General features: G+C 59.6%; 1 protein-coding gene across 1 annotated transcript; it reads right to left on the bottom strand.

The window, feature by feature from the left end:
- Positions 1-3196: 3196 nt before the first annotated feature.
- Positions 3197-11930, bottom strand: KLF16 (KLF transcription factor 16). The gene is given in 5 exon segments (XM_049787942.1): positions 3197-5273; positions 11404-11469; positions 11472-11525; positions 11528-11627; positions 11629-11930. Coding segments are annotated over 5 exon segments (819 nt in total). The 5' UTR covers positions 11902-11930; the 3' UTR covers positions 3197-4947.
- Between the last annotated feature and the right edge of the window lie 7229 nt (positions 11931-19159).

Here is a 19159-nt window from a genome sequence, read left to right on the forward strand (position 1 = left end):
CCGCAAGGGACCCTGGGAGCTGCTGTCCGCGGCGCGCCTGTTCGAAAACGCTGTTCCCGCGGGATCGAGGGGCGTCGAACCCGCGGGGATCGGGCGGGGGCGGCTCCAGGGCAAGGGCAGGGGAACACAGGCTGCCCGGTTTACGGGTCTCAGGAGCCTCGCTCGGGTCTCCCAGGCGACAGCAGCGCCTCTAAGAGCACCCCCCCAGGTTCTTGCAGCGTCGGGCTGTCCACAGCGCGCCTGATTAAAAATAAAGCCCTTGGGGATCCCAGGCGTGGATCTCATTGGTATATTTTTTTCTGGCGCGCCCTCTGCTGGACGTAGCGGGTGCTCGATGACTCAGATGTCAAAAAAAAAAAACAAAAACAAAAAAAAAAACTCACCTGAGCCCTAATTTAATAGGGAGGTTTAGTCATGCTCACTTTTTCCTACCTAAAGTGTTGTTTATCTGCGGCCCAACTCCCCAAGTCCAAGGGAGGAGGCCGGTGCTCATTTGTTCATTCATTTGTTTACTATCCCTATTGAGCATCTACTGTATTTATAGACCAGATGCTGCCTGCAAGGCAAGGCTCAAGCCAAGAGGCAAAGGGAGGTGTGGTGGGAATGAGGCAACATCTCAGGGGAGAATTGTCAGTCAACCTGTGGTATGATGGGAAATGCCACCGGCCTCGCTTAGCACCGGAGTGTTTCCTGCAAGGGGTGAAGAGTAGAAGCTTTTATAGCTGTCAGCCCTTCGGCTTCTGGATATATTTGCAAGAGAACGGAAATGGATTTCGTGCAGAGCTGCAGAATTCAGGAACACCAAGGTAGAGATGACCCCAGTTCTCATTGATGAAGCAGACATGTCCACACCCACACGGTCCTAGTGAGGGAGGACATTCTGATTCACTCTTCAACCAAGAAGGAAATGGAACAGAGAGAAAGCAAAGCAAGCAGGTGTTACATTGAATGCGTCTGACCTGGGTTTTTTTTGTTTGTTTGTTTTTTGCTTTGGGGCCACACTTGGTGACTCTCTGCGATTACTCCAAGCTACTCAGAAATCGCTCCTAGCTTGGGGGACCATATGGGATTCGAACCACCTTCCATCCTGGATCGGCTGTGTGCAAGGCAAACGCCCTACCACTGTGCTATCGCTCTGGGCCCCATTCTAGGTTTGATCTCTGCATTCTATATGTTCCCCTGAGCACCATGGTGAGGGAGGGAGTAATCTGATCCCTAAGTACAGCGACAAGAGTTAGCCCTGACTACCCCTGGGTCACAAAATTTTTAAAGTGCGGTGTCCTGAAAGTACAGCTTTACTGTACAGATTGACTCAGGTTCCATCCAGCTCCTCATATGGTCTCCCAAATCCTGCCAAGAGTGATCCCTGAGCACTGGGACCAGACCAATAGCAAAGCAGATAGGGAACTTGCCTTGCATGTGGACAACCCGGGTTCAATCCCTGGCATCCCATATGGTCCCCAGAGCCTGCCAGAAGCAATTTCTCATCGCAGAGCCAGGAGTAACCCCTGAGCACCACCAGGTGTGACCCAAAAACAAACAAAAAAAACCCACCTTAGCACTGTGAACACTTCTCGGAGTGCCCCGACCCCGGGGGGGAAAATGGGGAGGATGACAAAAGCTGTAACATAAGCTAAACATATAAGGGCACATCCTGGATGAACATGCCCATAGGGTTACCTAGGGGAATCCCTTTGACAGGACGGGGCGCTGGAGGTTTACAGGACAATCTTGTTCTTTCTGAGTTCTGAGGCAGGACTCAGACTGGTAGCTTGATGAGAAAAAAAAAAAACAGCAAGGAGCTCCAGCGTTGAGTAGCTGGAGCAGAGGTAGGAAGGTAGAAGGGGAGGAGAGGAAAGCAGGGAGAGGATGCAGCAGGTGGGGTGGGGTAGAGCTTGGGGAGAGCTGGAAAGACCTCGGCTTTGTCCCCCAAGGAGCTGGGACATGGGCAGAGGAAACTTTGCTTCACGCGCTCCCTCTGGTGGCCACCGTGGGAAGACCAGGCCTTGGGGAGCAGGGGTCATCCATCAGCTAACTAGACATGGGCCTGAAGGAATTAAGATGGGGTGAGGAGGTTGTCTGGGGAGAAATAGCGAAATGCTGGACTTAAAAGTTAGGAGGGGCTTCCAGGAATTATCGAAGACAGTGACAAAGCAAGGCAGAGTCGAGTCAGGGTGACCACAAGAATTCTATGTTCTGCCTTCTTGAAAAGATGGACGGTTAGTAATGAAAGCATTTTGGGGAGCAGGATGAGAAAAACCGAAACACAAGCAGGTAGGAAACAGTTCATCCACAAACCGAAAGGGCCCTTCCAGATGAGGACCTGAATAAGGGGAGGACTAAGAGGACCCCAAGTTTTCAAGGACACAGAAAAATGCCGAAGAGGCCGGAGAGATAGCATGGAGTTAAGGTGTTTGCCTTGCATGCAGAAGGTCGGTGGTTCGAATCCCGGCATCCCATATGGTCCCCCGTGCCTGCCAGGGGCGATTTCTGAGCCAGGAGTAACCCCTGAGCGCTGCAGGGTGTGACCCAAAACCCAAAAAAAGAAAAAAAATGCCGAAGACAACCCCCCAATTTCTTCACAATTTTACCCAGAGATCCTGGAAGAGATCTGAGCGAGCCAGGAGGTACTCTTGGGGGAGTCAGTGGATAAAGACATAGGTGAGGCTGAAATGGGGGTGCAACAGGGACGACCCTCGCAGTAAGGGAGAAAGAGGGAGTCCCCACACTGTGCGCACTAGAAAAATCGCCTACCCAACTGGGGTCTCATCTTTTACAGGAAGGGGGTCTAAGCTCTCTATTAACTGATCTCCCAGACCCCTCCAAGTTGTGGGTTAGAGGACAATTAAACTGCTGGGCGCCGAGTTCCCCCTGCCCCGCAGAGCCGCCGGAAGGGGGCGGGTGGTGGACGCCCCCGGCGCCCAGTCACAGCGCCTGGTTGCCGGGGAGACGGCGCGGGAGGCGGGCGGAGGGGGGGCGCAGCTGTGGCAGGCGTGGGCAGCACTGGGCGGAGTGCGCTCCCACGGGCCACCCCCTCACCAAGCCTGGGCTAGAGAAGAGCTTTTATTTCAGGTCCCGGACACTCCTGGAACTCCCCGGCTCTTGCCTCAGTTTCCTTAGGAGGCTAGCGATTGGGAGTAGGGGGGTTCTATGGGTGTGATGGGGAAGGAGGGGAGAAACCAGACACACACTGAGATCGGGTTTAAAAAAGGACATTTAATTAAATACAAGGAGTGGGTTCCAGGCAGGGCAGGGGGGAGGGGGCGCGGCTGGAAAGCAGTCTCTGGGCACCCCCTCTTCTTGAGGCCACAGCAAAATGGCTGGTGACTGGCTAGGATTGCCAGTCCCCCCTGGGGTCGGCAGGGCACAGACAAGGGACCACCAGACACATAGGAAACCGGGGACCCTGCATGCACCCCGACCCCCACTAAGGCATTTCACAATTCTGGAGAGGCGCGACTTGAGGGTACAGAGGGACCAGTCCTGAGGACTGAGCTGGGACCCCAACATCCTCCACAGCCCCCCCTCCTTCAAAAGGACACTCCGACCTTGACACCCATCCCTGGATCCTGCCAGGTGGGGTCCAATCCGTTCCAGCCCCAACCAGTCCCCCCCAACCCCCCATTGGGAGAAATAAAGGTTCTAGAACAAATGTTATCTTGGGTGAGTGTGGGGCACAGACAGGGGGCCTGGGGCCCTTCCCCACCCAGGGTTGGAGTCCTCAGTCCCTTGGTCTGAGGAGTCCCAATTGGAGCCACAGAGGGGGGGGTGTTTCCCCCCCTAGTTCAGAGCACTGAGACAACCCCCCCCCACCCGCACTCACCCCCTGAGGATGTGGGCCCCCCACCAGGGATTGATTGGCCCTTGAAAAAATATTCTACCCGGTCCAAAAAACGAACTATCCCAGGGAATTCGGGGTGAACCCCCCCCTGCTCCCACTGGCTTAGGGCAAGACTCCTATTCAGTCCAGACAACCAGAAAAGTGGGACTCTGGGAAAAGGGGAGGTTATGGATCCAGGACACCCACCTTTGGAGGGTGGGACTGATTGTCACAAGATGCTGCCGAAGGCCAAAGTGGGGGACCCCTCCCCCGTCTCTCACTCACATTCACACACCCGCAGGAAGGGGGGGGCAGCAAGCGACCCCCCGCCAGCCAGCAGAGACAAGAAAATAAATTAACCCCCGTCAACCCCAGTGAGACCCACCCCGACCCAAAGGAGTCCACAGTCTTTGGAAGAATCCCCTTCTCTCTCCTTGCCACCCCAAGTTGGCCCCAGGCCACGGGACCAAGGGGGGGCCAACCCTCCCCCAAGGCCAGCGCACCCCCCTTCTCAAAGGGGGGAGAGCTGGGCCGCCCTCCCAGGGGCATGGACACACCTGAGATTGAGTACCCGATGGGGGGATACGGCCTGGCCGTACCCCTTTATCCCTGAACTTCTCCAATGGCTTTCAGTGGGGTTCGGGGCCCCAAACTGGGGTGGGAGGAAAGGGTTATACGGGGGTGAAAGGGGCCTACCCTCTGGTCTGTCTTCTATGGCTCTTCACACTTCATCCCAAACCAGAGGGAGGATTCTAGGGGTGGGGCCCCGAGTCCCAGCACCAGGAGGGGCACCTTAGCCCTCTGCCTCCCCAATCCCCCAAAGCAGGGCATTGGTGCAGGGGGTGGGGAACGCTGGCCCCCCACCTGGGGCCCCAGTTTGAACAGATGGAGGGGGGGAGAGTTAACGGTCATAGGTCATGGCTATTTACATGGAGCGGGGGTCCCCTCCTGTGACCCCCTTTGTGCCCAGCTGACCTGCGCAGGTTCTGGGGCTCCCCCCACACCTCTGCGCGCTCGGGAAGGGCAGGGTCTGCATCAGAGGGAGGCCCTCGGAGGGAGGATGGGCATCCACGCTGGGGGGACAGGGTGGCCAGTGCTTGGTGCCTGTGGGGGGGCACAGGAAGCCCCTACAGGCCAGCAACGGCAGGGGCCAGGACCGGGGTCGGGGCTGGGCTAGGTGCGGGGCTGGGCGCGGGACTGCCTGTGCGGCTGCAGGGCAGAGAGTCGCATGGGGAGGCACTGCGGGCTCCGGGACGGCGCAGCAGTTCGGGCCTGAAGTCGGGGTGCCGGCGCGCGTGCTTGGTGAGGTGGTCGCTGCGGGTGAAGCGCTTGGTGCACAGCGGGCAGGGGAAGCGCTTCTCACCAGTGTGCGTCCGGTGGTGGCGCGCCAGCTCGTCGGAGCGCGCGAACTTCTTGTCACAGCCCGGCCAGTCGCAAGCAAAGGGGCGCTCGCCTGCAGGGGGAGGCGGGAAGAGAGAAGGCAGAGGCCGATGAGTGAAGGGTTGTAGTGGGGTTCCCCTTGCCCATTCTGGGAACGGGTGAGTTGTAAAGGCGCGAAGGCGCGAGCACACGCCCCCGTCCAATTTCAGACATCGCGCCCAAATATTATCAATCTGCAGAGGCTTAAGGGTGCAGGCTCTCCCTCCTTAAATGGACCCCCTCTCAAGGTGTGGTCTGATTTCTTTTTTTTTTTTTTTTCCCAGTTTTTGGGCAACACCCGGCGGCGCTCAGGGGTTATTCCTGGCTCTGCGCTCAGATAACGCTCCTGCCACTGCTCAGAAACCATCTGGAACACCGGGTGGGCCGCGTGCACGGCAAAAGCCCTACCCTCAGTACTATTGCTTTGGCTCTGTTCTTTTTTTTTTTTTTTTTTGAGAGAGAGAAGAGGGGATAGAGGGGAAGAGAGAGAGGAGCCAGGAGAGGAAGGGGGGAGGAGAGAGAGAAGAGAGAGGAGAGAGAGGAGAGAGAAAGAAAAAGAGGAGAGAGAGAGGAGAGGAGAGAGGAGAGAGAGGAGAGAGGAGAGAGAGGAGAGAGGAGAGAGAGGAGAGAGGAGAGAGAGGAGAGAGGAGAGAGAGGAGAGGAGGAGAGAGAGGAGAGAGGGAGAGAGAGGAGAGAGAGAGGAGAGAGAGAGGAGAGAGAGAGGAGAGAGAGAGGAGAGAGAGAGAGAGAGAGAGAGAGAGAGAGAGAGAGAGAGAGAGAGAGAGGCCCTGTTCTTACTTCTTGGGTCACACCTTGAATCTGTTTTTGGGTTCCAAGGACCCTTCCCGGCGTGCAAAAGCCACACTCAGCCCTCTGGGTGTCCCCGAGATTTTGAAGGCACCTCCCCAACCGGAGGGAGACGCATCCCCGGCCCCAGATACCTCTTCTCAGTGACCTAGGGTAGCAGTGACCCCAGCGCACCGCCTCCCTTGGAAAAAGCCACCCAGAGTGCAAAGTGCGAGTATGGAGGTGGTGGGGCGGGCGGGCAGGTGCTAGTAAGAACCCGATTTCCCCACCAAGCTGAACCCGCCAGGTTCGGGTGCGGGAAGGGCACTCCCAGGCCCAGCCGGATAACGAAAGGAAGCCTGAGCACCGGGGGAGCAACCCTGCCGGTCCAGGTCCCCCAGTCCCCAGGGCGGGCAGAGGGGGAAGCAAGGGCCGCCTGGCTCCGCCCCCAGCCAGATGGCGCGGCGGGGAGGGGAGGGCCGCCGCCCTCTGATTTCCTCCGCACACCCCGCCTCCCGTGCTCTGCCGCCGTCGCCGCACCCATCCTGCCCCCCAACAGCGCCATCGCTGCCCACCCAGCCTCTCTGAGGCTGTATCCTAGAACCAGGCTGCCCGCACACGGTGGCGTGGCGCAAGGGTTGAGGCCTTGTGCCCCCAGAATCCCCACGGGGTGGGGGTCAGGAGGCACCGCCACACCCAGGCCAAGGGCCGGTACACCCGCCTTCCGGCCACCGGCAGACTAGCAGAGAAGGTTGCAAGGGGTGTGGTGGGCAAATTCGGGCTAATTGGGGACCTGCCTCCCAGCAGTTGCGGAACTTGGGTGCCATGAGCCATACTGCCCTGGACTAGAGCAGCTGGTGGGGCACCGGCCAACCAAGAAAGGGGGCCCACCACGGGGTCTGGGGGGATGGAGAAGGCCCTTAGGAGGGGATCCACAGACTAGGGATGAGAGAAAGCCCCCTAAAGCAAGAAGTGGAGCAGGGTAAAGGGCTGAGAGAAGAAAATTGAACCCTCCATGCTTCCCTTCCAAACAACTACCTCCCCCCCAGTACATTAGACCTGCAAGCCGCACCCCAGGGTTCTTGGGGGCTTCAGTCCTTCAGGTTGAGGGAAGGACACGTCCCAAATGTAGGGGTGGCGCTAGGGGGTCACTTCTACACACAGGTGTAGGGGGTCACAGGCTACAACAGCTCAACCCCTGCAGAAGCCCCCCTCCTCCCTAGAACAATCTAGAAAGCAGCTGGATGGTTCAAGCAGCACCCAAAGGGGACCCCACCTCCATCCTTTTTACAAAGCATTTGGGAAAGGATTCCTGGGGAAGAAGGGGAGGTTTTGGCTATTCTGAAAAGGGAGGTGGGGCAGCCACACCCAGCTGTGAACTTGGGGTGCTGGGGACAAGGATAGCAGGGGAGCTTCTGGCTGCTGGGGCACCTCAGAACAGTTCACTTCCCCATTCAGGGCAGAGGGGCTGCCCCAGCCCCTCTCAGCTTCCTGGAACCCAGGAACAGGGGTACAGGTCCAGAACTCAAGGCCCTGCAGGCAGTGACACTGTTACTACCCGGCTCCCCCAAGGTAACTCTGAAGGGTCTCCTTGGACACAGAAACTCCCTCCCTCCAACGTCCGGGGGGGGGGGGGGGCCCAAAGCTTTGGGGAGCTGGATCCTGGCATGATCTTGGGCCAGTGACAATGCAGCCCCCCATTAAGGAGAGAACAGACTGTGGGGGAATACTGATGAGCCTAGACAGGTAGACTGAGGGGAAACAGGTGCCCAGGAAAGCTGGGGAAGGTGAAAGAAGGCCAGGCAGGTGGGCAAAGGGGGCATGTGGTGTAGGATATGGGGGACTGGAAATGGGGTTCCCCACACCGAGGGAAGTTGTCCTGACAGCTAAGGACATGGGCCAGTGGGAGTCCAAGCAGCACCCCAAAGTAACAACTGAAGCCCCCATCCCACGGGGTCCCCCCTTCTCCCATGCACCCTAGTGTAGAGGGTGGGGGTCTCCCCAGCAGGCAGCAAGCACCCCCAGCTACCCACCTCCCTGCCCTCAGCTCCTCCCAAGTGAGCTGCTCCCCAATGTTCTTGCCCCAGACTCATCCCCCTTAACCCCGACCCCACCCCTCTCCAGTTCCCCCTCTGAGCACCCAGGCGCCACTGCCCATCCCGGGAATGTGGGGTCCCTATCCACGCCTCACCCAGGCTTGAGGCTCGCCCCATCCAGCAGTTTTGTAAGCTGTGAGCCTTAGAAGCAGCCTCCCCCCACCCTGCTCCCCGGGAACCAGACGCCCCACATTGGTATCATGGCACCTCCCTGGCCATCTGTGCCCCTTTATCAGGAAGCCAGGGTGGGGGGCGGTTACACCCCAGCAGTGTCGGGGCCCAAATGGGCAGGCTCACAGCACCCCCACGGGACCCCCCAAATTCTCCCCCTCTCCAGAGTCCCTCTGACCTCTGGTAAAATAAAATAAAACCAGGGCGTCCCAGCCCCGCCTTTCCCAGTACCTGCCTCAGTTTCTCTATTGGCAAAAGGCACCAGCAGTGCCACCCTCAAAAAATGGGGATCCTGGGCCGGGCGGTGGCGCTGGAGGTAAGGTGCCTGCCTTGCCTGCGCTAGCCTAGGACGGACCGAGGTTCGATCCCCCGGCGTCCCATATGGTCCCCCAAGAAGCCAGGAGCAACTTCTGAGCGCATAGCCAGGAGTAACCCCTGAGCGTCACAGGGTGTGGCCCAAAAACCAAAAAAAAAAAAAAAAAAAAAAATGGGGATCCTCCAGCTGCCTCCCGCCAGCCTCCAGCGCAGGTGGGGTGCTCCTCCCACTACACAAGGGCTCAGGCAGCGGTGGACGCCCCCCATCCTAATCCCTTAGGAGTAAAAGGATTTTCCCAGCTGAGCGACCTGAGAGATTAAAGAGTACCCAGGCCTGAGGGGGGGGGCTCCCTCCCGCCAATCCAGGCCCTGCAGCTGGTACCTCAGACTCCAAACATGCTTCACCTGCCCCGCAACCCCAGAGCAGGGCTCCCGCAGAGGCATCTCCCCAAAGCAGCCCAGCCCTGCACCCCTAGAGCAGAGCCTAAGGCTCCCCGCAGTGTGGTTCTGGAACAGAACAAAGCGGGCGTCCCGGTAAATAAGGGGGGAAAGGGGTGGTAGGGGCTGCACCGTGGGGATCCAAGGAACCATGGCTAGGGCCCTGGAGTGCTCGTGGCATGAGGTGGGGGCCAGGGAAGCTGCTCTGCCCCCGCCCGAGCCTCAGGGAAGCGCGCTCCCGGGAACGGGGAGCACTGCGTGGATTGGGGGGCGCAGAGCGGTCCGTGGGGAGGTGGCTGCGGGAAGGAGCCGACAGCCTCTCCGCCCCCGCCCCGCGCCCCTTTCCCGTCTCCACGGCAACCGCGTCAACGGCGCCCCCGGCTCCTGCGCCCCGCCCCTGGCCCGGCCTCCCCACGCCCCTGCGCCCCCCTGCGCCCCGTGCCCACCTCCCCACCGTCCAGGGCCTGCTCCCAGCCTTGGCGGGGCTTTCCAGGGTGGCCGCTGGAAAAATCACCAACTGCCCCTCAGGACCCCAGCAGCAGGCGCTTGGCGGGAGAAGGGGAGTCCTGAATAACCCCCTCCCTCCAAAGGCAAGGCCTGCGCGATCCCAGGGGACCCTCCGAGTCCAAACTAAACACAGGTGTTCAAATGCAAGGGACCCGAGTAGGGGGAGCCCCAGCCCCACTCTTAGGTGAAAGGGGGGGTGTCTTAAAGGTAAAATAAGGGAGCGCCCTGGGGCAAAGGACCCTCGCCCTGCCCTCTCCCCCCCACTTCCTGCACCCACAGATGCACACTCTCCGGGAAGTGGGATGACAAGTCGGACAGTGACCTCGAGGTTCCTGCGACCACCCGGGCGACCAAGGTTCGAAGCAGGAAAGAGCGACATCACCCTACTTAGGTCTGGCAGGGTGGTCATTTTGGGGGGGGGCAGGTCCCCGCAGCGGAGGGGCGGGTGGGGAGATGGGAAAGAGGGTGCCAGCACCCAGTCCAGGCTCCGCCTCCACCTTCCCCTTCCGTCGCCGAGAGAGAGAGAGAGAGGGGCGCCGGCTGTGCCCACACCGCCCCCGCCCCCGCACCCCGGCGGGGCTCCGCACGTGTTCCCACAGGCACCTTAGCAGGAGGCGGGGTTCTCCTGCCCTTTCCTTCAAGCTGACCCCCGATGGGAAAGTCGTGGGCCACGGGGCCGCGGGGCCAGGGAGTCCAAGTCCGGCGCACCCCAACGAGGAGGAGGCGCCGCGTCCATACCCGGCCGCCCCAATGTTCAGGCCCAAGCACCTTCAAGTCCCCCCCAAGCCACCGCCCAGCCCCAGTCTTGCTCGCCTCTTCCCAGCGTGGGCGGCAGGGGAGGGAGGGAGGGAGAGAGGGAGAGGGAGAGAGAGAGAGAGAGAGAGAGAGAGAGAGAGAGAGAGAGAGAGAGAGAGAGAGAGAGAGACAGAGAGAGAGACAGAGAGAGAGACAGAGAGAGAGAGAGACAGAGAGACAGAGAGAGAGAGAGAGAGGGGAGGGCGCAGGTAGGCCAGCGAGGCAAGGGGCTGGTGACCCACAGGCTCGCTCCGCAGCCGTCTCCCCCGCCAGCAGTGGAACCCGGAGCCTCGCGGGGTGCCGACCCCTCCCTCCCCCAGCCCTGCTACCTTCCGGGCTCCCACAGCCACAGCAGGTGTGGGGGGGGCGGTGGAAACGGAGGGCAAACCATGCGCCTCCCGCCCCGGGTCCCTTCCCCATCCCCATCCCCAAAACCCCGCACCCCGTCGCCTTCCGAGCGACAGCAAAAAACGTGCCGGGCACCCCCAAGCCTGGCCGCGCGCCAGCCCGAGAGGCTGCGCCGCCCTCGGGGACCAAAGCGCGCGGCCACCCCGAGGCGGAGGCGGAGTCGGGGCCGCCGCTTCGGGGAGAAGCGGGTTGGGGACCCGTAGCCCGCGGGGGAAACTGAGGCCGGGCCCGATCGCTCTCCCTTCCAGGCCGGGCCACGATGGGGCGGAGTGGGGGGGGGGGCAGAAAGCCAAAGAGCAAAGGAGAGCAAGCCGGCGTGGGGTGCGGTGGGGTGCGATGGGCGGGCGGGCGTGGCGGGGACAGCGGGCGGAGTGCCGGGGCGCAGGGAGGTGTGGAGTGGAGCGGGGCGGCGGGAGGGGACCCCCAGATCGCGCCGGGGACCCGGCCGACCGCGCGCCGCCGCCGCGGACCGCGTGGCCGCCACGCCCCCCGCCAGCGCCCCACCCACCGAGGCGCCGCCCCCCGAGGCGGCGGCGGCGGCGGCGAGGCAGCGGCGGCTCAGCCGGGCGCGCCCCCCGCCCCGCCCCCCAGGCGCCGCGCGCTTCGGGGGGTCGGGCGGGCGGGCGGGCGGGCGGGGGCGCGGCTCACCGGTGTGCGTCCGCAGGTGCGACTTGAGGTGCGACGACTTGTAGTAGGCCTTGGCGCAGCCCGGAAGGGGCAGCGGTGGCTCTTGGCGGCGGCGGCGGCGGCGGGCGCGGGGGCGCGGCCGAGGTGGGCGACGAGGCGGCCGAGGACGACGAGGCGGGCGAGGCGGCCCCCGGGGCGGCGGCGCCGCGCAGGTCGGCCAGGATGCTGGCGGCCAGCAGGTGGGGGCGCGGGGGACGCGGCCGCCGCCGACGGAGACGGAGACGACGACGACGACGACGGGGGAGGCGGCGGCGGCGGCCCTGAGGGCCCCGGGGGCCCGGCCTCGCGGCGGGGCGCGCGCACCTCCAAGCCGGCGGCGGCGGCGGCGGCCACGGCGGGACCCGCGCCCTCGGGGCCGGGGCCGGGGCCGGGCCGCCCGCGGTGCACCACGGCGCCCGAGGAGATGGCCATGAGCACGTCGGCGGCGAAGTAATCCACGCACGCCACGGCCGCCGACATGCCGGGCCGAGGCGGGGCGCGCGCGGGGCGGCGGGCTGGCTGGAGCGGCTTGGCGCGGCGCGGCGGAGCCGAGGAGGCAGCGGCGGGAGCGAGAGCGGGAGCGGAGCGCAGCGGCGCGCCCGTCCGGCCGGCGGCGGCTGCTCGAGTGCCAGAGGCGGCGGCGGCTGAGAGGAGGAGACGGAGGAGGCGGAGGAGGAGGAGGAGGAGGAGGAGGAGGCCCGGCGCGCGCGCCACCGCCGCCGCCGCCCGCGCTCAGCTCAGCTCAGCCCGGCCCGCCCCGCCCCGCCGCGCCTGACGCGCCCTGACGCACCGGAGCCCGCGGTGCCAACCCGGCCCGCTCCGACCGCCCCGCCCCGCCCGGGGGACGCCCCCTCGGGCCGCCGCCGCCGCCCCGACCCGACACGCCCCCCGCCCGCCTGCCCGCCCGCCCGGCTCTCGTCTGGCTGAGCCGGAGCGAGCCGGCGCGCGCCGCCGCGGGGGCGGAGTCAAGCCGCACTCGTCCCGCCCCTCGTCGCCGGAAGCCACGCCCCCGGCCGGCGCGCCCCTCTCGGGCCTGCCCCGCCCCTCTCCTCAGCGCGCGCCTCGCCTCGCCTCCGTGCGGGCGCGCCCACCTCGGGCTGAGGCCGGCGCGCGCAGCCGCCCGGAGCGAGGGAGGGAAGGAGGGAGGGGGAGGGGGAGGGGGAGGGCACCCGCCCCACGTGGCCGGGCGGGGGAGGGGGCCCCGCCCCCCGGCCACGTGCGCGACCCTCCCCCCTCGCCGCGCCTCGTCCGCCTCCGCCGCCTCAGTCGGGTCCCCGCGCTGCCTCAGCCTCTCTCCCTTGCGGGGTCCCCGGCTGTCTCCGTCTCCTCAGGCTCGCCTCTGGCCTGGCCTATGCTTTGCACCCGGCGGCGGCGGCTTCCTGCGCTCCTTCCTCTTTCTTTCTGCAGGAGCCCCGCCAAGTCAAGCCCTTGGCCGTGCGGGTCTGCCTCGCTGAAGGCCGGGGCGCAAGAGGGCTGCCAGCCCTGGACTTCGGGTCCCCACCCGCAGGACCCAGTCGCCGCGCGCGGAAGTGAGCCGGCCGGGTGGCCGTCTTCCTGAGGCCTGAGGCGGCGGTGCAGCGGCCCTCGCGGCCTCCAGGGGGCAGCGCGGGGGCCCTCGCCTCGTCCCCCCACCCCCAGGACACTTGCAATTCCCACTAACCCCGACACCCCTCTGTCTGTGCCTCGGTTCCTAGGGATTCCCCACACACACACATAGGCCTGCTGGGAGAGAGTGCAGCTGCGTCTGTGGGTGGGTCCCCGAATCTTCCTTCCTCTGTTTCTAGGGGGACCTTTGAAGGTCTAGGAGCGCAGACTGACAGGGCTCCCCACTCATAATCAGGAACCAGTTAGGAATGATAGATAGGTGAGATAGGTGAGGCTCAGGGTCATCCCCAGGACCTCCCCAGCTCAAGCCAGGTACGCAAGGCATGAGTGGCCCAAAGGGTTTTCTGTCCCCCATCAACCCTGCCGTGGAGGGAACACAAAATTGGGGTGGTGGAGAGGAGCTTGGAGGGAACACAAAATTGGGGTGGTGGAGAGGAGCGAAGCAGGACAGGGACCCCCCCCCCACTGTGGCCATGTGGGAGATCTGAGGGGCAAATTTTCTTAAGTACTAAGTGGGGGGGCAGGTTTTGCCCTTTTCGGGGTCACGGTCCTTTTTGTTTTCCCCTTTTGGTGCTACTGAAGATGGGACCTAGGGCCTCACGTGTGCAAAGGGAAGATCGATCCCATTAAACCAACAGCCCAGCCGCCTTCGATTTTGATTTTCATTTGGTCTGGGAACCACACCCAACCGTGCTGGGGTGTCAGAGATTAAACCCAGGGCACCCTGCAGGCCAGCACACCTCCTAGGCCACTCCTTGACCTCAGACTTTTCTTTCTTTAACTGTCAACTCAGTGGTTAGGGTTTTTTTGCCTTGCTTGGTTCCATCATAGGTTTGCCCCATAAAGCACAGAGCTAGGAGTAGCTCCTGAGTACCTCCAGGAATGGTTTCAAATCTTTCCCCCAAAAAATGTCACCACGGGCTGGAGAGATAGTCCAGCAAGGAAGGCTCTTGGCTTACATGTGGCAACTTGGGTTCCACCCCCCAGTACATTCTATGGTCCCTTGGCCCTTCCAGGAGTGATCCCTTGATCACAGAACTGAGAGTAAGTACCACCGGATGTGACTCGATAAACAAAACAATAATAATGTCAGAGGTTAACAGTTGTCTCTGTACAAGTGTGCGTCATCGTCGTTACATCTTTCTCTATGAAAATTTATAGATATGTATTACTCCTGGCTCAGTGCTCGGGAATCTCAGGACTAACTAGCAGGACCAGGGTGTCCGGGTTGTATGCAAGGCAAGCATGTCACTTGCTGGACTATGCGACCAGACATGAAAAAATGCACTTTCCCCGGAGAGATAGCACAGCGGTGTTTGCCTTGCAAGCAGCCGATCCACGACCAAAGGTGATTGGTTGGAATCCCGGTGTCCCATATGGTCCCCCGTGCCTGCCAGGAGCTATTTCTGAGCAGACAGCCAGGAGTAACCCCTGAGCACCGCTGGGTGTGGCCCAAAAACCAAAAAAAAAAAAAAAAATGCACTTTTGTTTAAAATTCCTTTGTGGGCTAGACCCTGTGCTTTACAGAGGACCCTGCAATGCCAGGGATGGAACCAGGTCCCCCCACATTTAAAGCCAGTGCTCCAGCCCTTTGAGCCAACTCTCTGACTTTAAAATATTAATTTGGGGAGCTAGAGAGATAGTACAGCAGGTAGAGCAAATGCCTTGCCTGTGGCAGACCTGGGTTCGATCTCTGGCACCCCTCATCCGGCCAGGAGAAAGCCCTGAGCACCAGTGTGTGTGTGGCTCAGAAGAATGAATCCTCCCTGTTTGCAGTGCAGGTGGAATTAATTCAAAACAGCTGAAAAGGAGGTTATGTGGATTAGTGGGAGCAATTAAGTCAAGCTGTCAAGAAGAGCAGCAGGTGGGTGCGAAGGAACCCACTCCTGGGTCTCCCAATTCACAATCTTGGCCTGATGAGAAGTACACAAGAGGGGCCCAGACCATCACCAGCCCTGTGGATCTTTCCCTGTAGGACAGTAGACAGGGTAGCATTTGAGGGGACAGAGGAGGGTATGGCGACCTGAGGGATAGAGGCTCTGGGGGGAAATTGAAGCACTACCTTGCTTCTGGGGTCCTGGGACTGGGTACAGGCTAAACGGGTTCCCTAGAACAGCTGGCGCTACCAACCCCCCAATCTGCTTGTTTCCCCTTCCTGCTCCCTTCTCCCTCTTCCTTCCTCGTTTCCCCTTCATGTTCTTTCATTCTCTCTTCCTTCCCTTCCCTTTCCTTCTTCCTTCCCTCCTCTCCCCTTCCTTTCTTCTTTTTCTTCTTTCCTACCTTCCTCCTTACCCACCATGCCTCCTTCTTTCCTTCTTCCTGGTTCTACACTCAAGGATCACTCCTGGCAGAGATCAGGGGGACTATATGAGGTGCTGGGGATCAAACCCAAGTCAGCCAGCCAAGGCACATGCCTTCCCCACTATCCTTTGGCTCCAAGCTCCCTCGAGACTGCAGGCCCCAGGTGTCCTTGAATAGCCGCACATGGAACCGAGCTGTCTTATGGGTTCACACCACGAAGGAGCCACAGCTCTGCTGTCAGAACTGTGCTATCAAGAGCTCCTCAAACCTTCCTCTCCTGTGCCCTTTGGCCCAGCAAGGCTGATCCTAAAACAGTGCTCCAAGGAGAAGGCTGAAGAGGAAGGGGGGTTGCCAGCTGCCACGGAGGTTCCTGTCAGATGTGGGACCCCTACTGCAGGGTGAAGTGGGCACTCCCCCACATTCAGTTCTCAGGGTAGGGCTAGTGTTTGTGGGCCACATTCAACTATGCTTGGGGACCTTGAGGTGCTGAGCATGAAACCACGGATCCTGCCCACAAAGCTGTACCCCTTTGGGCTGGAGAGATAGCAAGGAGGTAAGGCATTTGCCTTTCACGCAGAAGGTCATTGGTTCCGTCATCCCATATGGTCCCCTAGCCTGCCAGGAGCAATTTCTGAGCGTGGAGCCAGGAGTAACCCCTGAGCACTGGCCCAAAAACCAAAAAACCAAACAAAAAAGCTGTACCCCAGCCCTTGGAGCCTTCACCCAGCTCACCCCTGAATTCTCCTGTTTTTCTGGAGAAAAATTTTGTGTGTGTGAACAAACTGGAGTTGTATGTGTGTGCGTGCATGTGTGTGAACAAACTGGAGTTTGTGTGTGTGTGCGTGCATGCGAACAAACTGGAGTTGTGTGTGTGAACAAACGAGTTGGGCCTCCGAAAGGTTGAGGGGAACACTGGAGATCAAGGAGCACTGACCTGATATGCAAGTGCCTCATTTGTGTGTGTCTGTGCCTTATATCTTGGGCATTTTCGGGTGCAACTTTAGCTTCTGGGGGGCTAAAGTTCTGCTGCCTGTCCCTCAGCAAGATTTCAAGTACTGGGGCCAGAGAGATAGCATGGACGTAAGATGTTTGCCTTTCATGCAGAAGGTCATTGGTTCTATTCCCAGAATCCCATATGGTCCCCTGAGCCTCCCAGGAGTGATTTCTGAGTATGGAGCCAGGAGTAACCCCTGAGCACTGCCGGTGTGACCCAAAAACCAAAAAAAAAAAAATTCCAAGTACCCCTCCCCATTCAGCATTCCACAGCATATTTTTGTTTGTTTTTGTGCCACACCTAGCAGTCATCAGGGGTTACTCCCAGCTCTGTGCTTAGAAATTACTCCAGCAGACTCGAGGGATCACATGGGATGCAGGGGACTGAATTCGGGTTGGCCACAAGCAATGCAAACGCCCTACCCTCTGTGCTATTGCCCTCAGCATTATATTGAGGGGGGGCATACCTGACAGTGCTCAGGATTTCTCCTGGTTTTGCACTCAGGAATTATCCCTGGTGGTGTCAGGAATCAAACCCAGGTTGGCCGCATACAGGGCAAGTGTCCTCCCTGCTATACCATTATAGCATATTTTGCAGGCAGAGTATGTGAACTTTTGAGGGAGGCCACACCCAGCAGTGCTCAGGAATCATTCCTGGAAGGACAGAGTTCCTAAGATGGTGCTCAGAATCTTTTTTATTTTTTATTTTATTTTATTTATTTATTTATTTATTTTTGGTTTTTGGGCCACACCCGGCGGTGCTCAGGGGTTACTCCTGGCTGTCTGCTCAGAAATAGCTCCTGGCAGGCACGGGGGACCATATGGGACACCGGGATTCGAACCAACCACCTTTGGTCCTGGATCGGCTACTTGCAAGGCAAACACTGCTGTGCTATCTCTCCGGGCCCGGTACTCAGGATCGAACCCAGGTTAGCAGCGCAAGGCAAGTACCTGAGCTACTGTACTATGGCTCTGACCCATTCTGAAGTCCTTGCCTTCTTTTCTTGCTATTTTGGGGGAGGGACTTCGAAATCATATTCAGGAGGTCCTGGGACCCTGTGTTTATCAGCTAACCAACCTGGTGTGCCATATGATAGCACAGGGATGCGATACTGTCCTGGCCTGTTGGTGTGCAGCTCCACTGGGCCATCCCAGGTCCCAAAGATAGCCCCAGGTTTTGATGGGGTGTGACAGGACATGTGGTACCTAGGATCAAACCCAGATGGGGCACAGCTATGGATCTGCTCTAACTGATGTACTCTCTCCTGAGGCCTGCTGTTATTTTGTTTTTTATTTTATTTTTTTAGGCCACATCTGACAATGCTTAGGGTTGACTCCTGGCATTGGGCTTAGGCAGGGATCAGTCTTGACAGACGCTAGGGGGTTTAGGGGTGGGTAAATATCCTTTTCTCACAGGGGTTACTCCTGGCTCTGCAGTCAGAAATTACTCCTGGCAGGCTCAGGGGATACCGGAGATCGAACCCAGCTCAGCTGTGTTGCAAGACAAATGCCCTACCCGCTGTGCTATGGCTCTAGCCCCTGAATTATTTATCCTACTAGCTTATTTATTCATTCACTTTCTTTTTTTTCTTTCTTTTTATTTATTTATTTATTATTTTTTTTTTTTTTGGCCACACTCGGCCGTGCTCGGGGGTTACTCCTGGCTCTGCACATAGAAATCGCTCTTGGCAGGCTTGGGGGTTCCTATGGGATGCTGGGTATGGAACCCAGGTGGGCCATGTGCAAGGCAAACACCCTGCCCTCTGTGCCATCACTTCAGCCCTCCTTTATTTTGTTGATGCATGGATCACACACAGCAATGATGTTCAGGGGTTACTCCTGGTGGAACTTGGGGAAAACCTCTGAGATATGCAGCTAGAACCTTGGTCAGCCACGTGCCAGGCTAGAGCTCTCCCAGCTATCCTATTCCCTTTTGTTGCCTTTTTTCCTCTTTCCCTTGGTTACTGTTGCAGTGAGACAGGTGGGAGTGTCTCCTTTCTCTTTCTCTCATGCAATGGGAGGATCCCTCACTAGGGGTCATTCTACTGGCACTTATGATTGCATCATGGGGCTCAGGCATACCCAGCAGCACCCCATAACCTTTCTCTTGCTGCCCGCCTGGTGCTCACAGGGCAGGCAATGGGATTCAACTCAGCTTCAGGCTTACAAAAGAAGCATCTGTGAATGCAGAAAGGACTAGAGGTTGGACCACACCCAGCCACTTAGGAGGGTCATGTTCTGGGGGACCAGTCTACACAGCCCTCCTGCAGCTCTCAGAGCTTGCTCCCTGGCCACTCAGCTGGTGTCTTTATCGAACCCCATTCCACCATTCCCTATCTGGTTTGTTCTTTGGCCTGATGTACCTGTTTTCTTCTGAACTGGCATGAAAAAAACTTTTTGTTTTTCTTTTCTTTTTTTTTTTAGTGTTTTTTGTTTTTGTTTTTGGGCCACACCCAGCGGTGCTCAGGGGTCACTTCTGGCTGTCTGCTCAGAAATACCTCCTGGCAGGCAAGGGGGACCATATGGGACACCGGGATTCTAACCAACCACCTTTGGTCCTGGATCGGCAGCTTGCAAGGCAAATGCCGCTGTGCTATCTCTCCGGGCCCTTGTTTTTATTTTCTTTTTTTTTTTTTTTTTTTTTTTTTTTTTTTTTTTTTTTTTTGGTTTTGGGCCACACCCGTTTGACGCTCAGGGGTTACTCCTGGCTATGTGCTCAGAAATCGCCCCTGGCTTGGGGGGACCATATGGGACGCCGGGGGATCGAACCGAGGTCCTTCCTTGGCTAGCGCTTGCAAGGCAGACACCTTACCTCCAGCGCCACCTACCCGGCCCCTTG

Source organism: Suncus etruscus, chromosome 15, assembly GCF_024139225.1.
Source record: "Suncus etruscus isolate mSunEtr1 chromosome 15, mSunEtr1.pri.cur, whole genome shotgun sequence".
In the NCBI taxonomy this organism is placed as follows: Eukaryota; Metazoa; Chordata; class Mammalia; order Eulipotyphla; family Soricidae; genus Suncus; species Suncus etruscus.